The 3,164-nt window shown below is 37.3% G+C and overlaps 1 protein-coding gene across 1 annotated transcript; it reads left to right on the forward strand.

Annotated features, from left to right (window-relative positions):
- The first annotated feature begins 6 nt into the window (after positions 1–6).
- LOC109586878 (uncharacterized) lies at positions 7–877 on the forward strand. The gene is made up of 4 exons (XM_020003104.1): positions 7–363; positions 416–515; positions 560–619; positions 753–877. The coding sequence occupies exons 1-4, from the start codon at positions 40–42 to the stop codon at positions 875–877; spliced, it is 609 nt and encodes a 202-aa protein (XP_019858663.1). The 5' UTR covers positions 7–39.
- The last annotated feature ends 2,287 nt before the right edge of the window (positions 878–3,164 follow it).

The raw sequence follows: 3,164 nt of genomic DNA on the forward strand, positions 1-3,164 counted from the left end.
CAGACACACTTGGATGAATTCTGTGAGAACAAGTTAACAATGTTTTGTGATCGTCAGCTTAAGAGATTATCCTGTTCTCTCCTCACTTGTGAGACGATCAAGTTTGTTCTGAAATGGAATCCAAGTGAGCATTCTCTCTCCAGTATCAGAGCCCTCCTATGGAAAACGTTCAAGGATAATCAAGTGGAAGTGGTAGTGATCAAGGAAGGGAACTCCATCATTGTTACTTGTTATGCTCCTCATTATCTGATGGAGAGTTTACTAGTGACAGCTAGAGATAATGTTGATATGCTAAAGGAGATGGGATTGATTAGTTTAACTATTGGTTACTATACTGTGTATGATGAACATGCAATTGATGAGGTTAGTCAATGTATGTGTATATAATTTAATAGTATACTTTAATATTTGATAGGAGGTGAAGAGTCTAATGAAGAAACTGGAGATGGTAGAGAGTGAAAGAGATGATTTACTTGAGGAGAATGCTAAATTGAAGGATACAATAGACACATTAGGTATATACTAATTATTATTAATTATAATTATTGATAATTTAAAGGTATCTCATATGAAGGTAGAGAAGTTGATGAAAGCAATAAGTCATCAATACAATCATCAGGTATAATGACATTCATGTTTTGAGACATGATATCTATGAATATTGTCATGTGCATGAATTTTGAATAAATACATCATGTAGCTGAATTGTTGCATGCTCCTAATAATTTAATTGGTTCATTTTTATTATTTAGAGTCTGAGAAGGAAGAGAGTAAAAAGATGACAAAAGCAATACAAATGGAAATAGATCATTTACGATCATCTCTTCAAAGCAAAACAGGTATACATGTATATACAGATATACTTAATACTGTATAATGACAATAGAGTACAGCTGTGTTTAGAGTATCAGTATTGCTTGTACATTAATTGGACTCGCCACGCTTGTGTAGGCGGGTACTATACAGTTGGGTTGTCATTCTGTCATGAAAATTCCTGTTAATTCCTATTCAATATCTTTTTTACTGAGCTCTCCTGAGTTATAATTCTTTGTAAGATTTGAGAAAAAGATAATTTATTTAGCTCCTTTGTATTTTCATAGCAATCCGTGGTAGCAAAAGCTGAATATTTTCAAGAATAGACCACTTTTCCTAGCCAAATCTTCGTGTTTCACTCTATTTGATCAAGATTAGCATTGATAGGTAGAGAAAAGTACGTAGATTAAAAAATATGTGGGAATTTTCTAATCTCTTTTTTTGCAAGTTACAGTTGCTCAAAGTTTGTGATTTAGCCTCTTCGAAAAATTTTCAGGCAGCACTGGGGAAAGCAGGAGCAACCAAACTACCGTAGGTCGGGATATATTCGCGGCTGCTTATTTTCGCGATTTTTTCCTGCACTCAGCAATTACCACGGTTACCAAATGCAATTTTAATTGAAAAATCCGCGATATTAATAGCAAAAGACTCTGTTGCAGTGTTCTTGGGCTGTTGTTCTTCTTGCTGTTACTAATCCTTGGTCTCTTTGGAGCTGTTTCAACCGGAGCTACTCTCTTCACTCTGCCTCGCCGTATCTTGGCCCATTCTTGGGACTCCCACCCATTTATTGACCTGGGCGTGGTTAATTATCACCAGCAAGCGGAGCGGCAAGGATTTGCAGCGAAGAGCTCGAAGGTAGTGGTCCATACAAGAAGATAGCGGATGGAGAACTGGATGGCTCCCACTAAAGCTGCTAAAGAATAGATAAATAGCTGCTGAACACTGTAATTGTATAAACACGTGGTCTTATTGTCATAGCAACAATCGATTGGTTTCCATGGTATTTAATTGAACCTTTTTATTAGTTTTTATTATCGCGAAAATAAGCAGCCGCGAATATATCCCGACCTACGGTATTTCAGTCTCTTTTAAATATCTAGGCAAATTTTTTGTGCTTACTCTTTCTTTGAATAGAGCTGCAGATGCTAAAATAAATTTCAGCTTTTCTTCTTTCTCCTACCCACGTGCCATGTTTATCTGCACTAAGTGCTGACCACACCTAAAATTTATTTTATGGATCAGTGCAGTAATTGCATTGTTGCACTTTGCCAAAATCTATTATCCTAATAATAGAATAGTTATCAAGAATGTGGCGGTGAAAGTAGAACTAGAGAGTTGAGAGAGGCAGTTTTACTCATTTTTACAGAAATAAAAGTCAATTTATTAACAAATTTGAATGTATATAATCATTATTTATGCTACTGTCTTAAAGTAACAGCTCACTGACCAAAATAGTCAGTGGGACCTCAATACAGGCCGAGTTTCAGCCTGCTACTGATCATCAGGCAGCCAGTAGTCAGCCTGTTCCTTATGTAGAGTAGTTCCTAAAGGAAGGTAAATATGCTATTTGGCAGTATGAGACTGAAATTAAGACTCACCATAACTCTACTCACCATGGAATTCGATATTACTGAGCTATCTGTCTGGCCGGCAGTCGAGGCTCGCCCCGGCCTAATATGAACTTCAAATTGACCAAGTAGGTTAGCTTTAAGCTCTAAACCATCAGTGAGTTGCAAGAAATAGGTAAGAAGAAGATTTGCAAGCAAAAAGCATCGCTATTTTAGTAGTGACAACTGACAAGTATGGCAACTCATGCCACATGTCCTCCAAGATGGCGGGTAGCAACGGTTGCTATGTTTATTTACACAAAATGGGCGTGTCTGCAATGGGTCTATTTTCAATTTTTCATTCGGCAAAGACTAGTTTTGTCGAGGCCTAGTTGGCTAGGCCGGCTTAGCCTCGGGCTTAGCTTTGGCCTATGCTTCCATTAACAAGAATAACTTTAACTAATCTAAGTCTAAAAATATGGCAGCTCAATTTTGTTCATCAGGTATGTGCATTTTGACATAGCATGCATAGCATTATATATAATGCACCATTTTATAGACCTAGATATTGGTCATTTAATTGATGTTATTGATCTATTGAAGAAATGTGGCTTTCAGAGAACAAAGTGGCAAGAGCTGGGACTGAGACTAGGACTACTGAAAGATACACTGGATGCCTTTGAAATGCAGCACCTTGGAAACGTGGATCATTGTATTACAGAGTGTCTCTCCCAGCTGATAATGTTGACAGTAAAGGAGGAGCCAATTGGGACTCACTATTAGGTGCTCTACGATCTATGAATC

The sequence above is a fragment of the Amphimedon queenslandica genome, unplaced genomic scaffold (assembly GCF_000090795.2).
Source record: "Amphimedon queenslandica unplaced genomic scaffold, v1.1 AMPQUscaffold_12756, whole genome shotgun sequence".
Classification (NCBI taxonomy): domain Eukaryota; kingdom Metazoa; phylum Porifera; class Demospongiae; order Haplosclerida; family Niphatidae; genus Amphimedon; species Amphimedon queenslandica.

Bases quoted from the DNA above. Each gene is read 5' to 3' on its own strand.
- LOC109586878 (XM_020003104.1), top strand. From the start codon at position 40: ATGTTTTGTGATCGTCAGCTTAAGAGATTATCCTGTTCTCTCCTCACT. The intron at 364-415 runs GTTAGTCAATGT...AATATTTGATAG, and splicing joins ATGAACATGCAATTGATGAG to GAGGTGAAGAGTCTAATGAA. The intron at 620-752 runs GTATAATGACAT...TTTATTATTTAG, and splicing joins GTCATCAATACAATCATCAG to AGTCTGAGAAGGAAGAGAGT.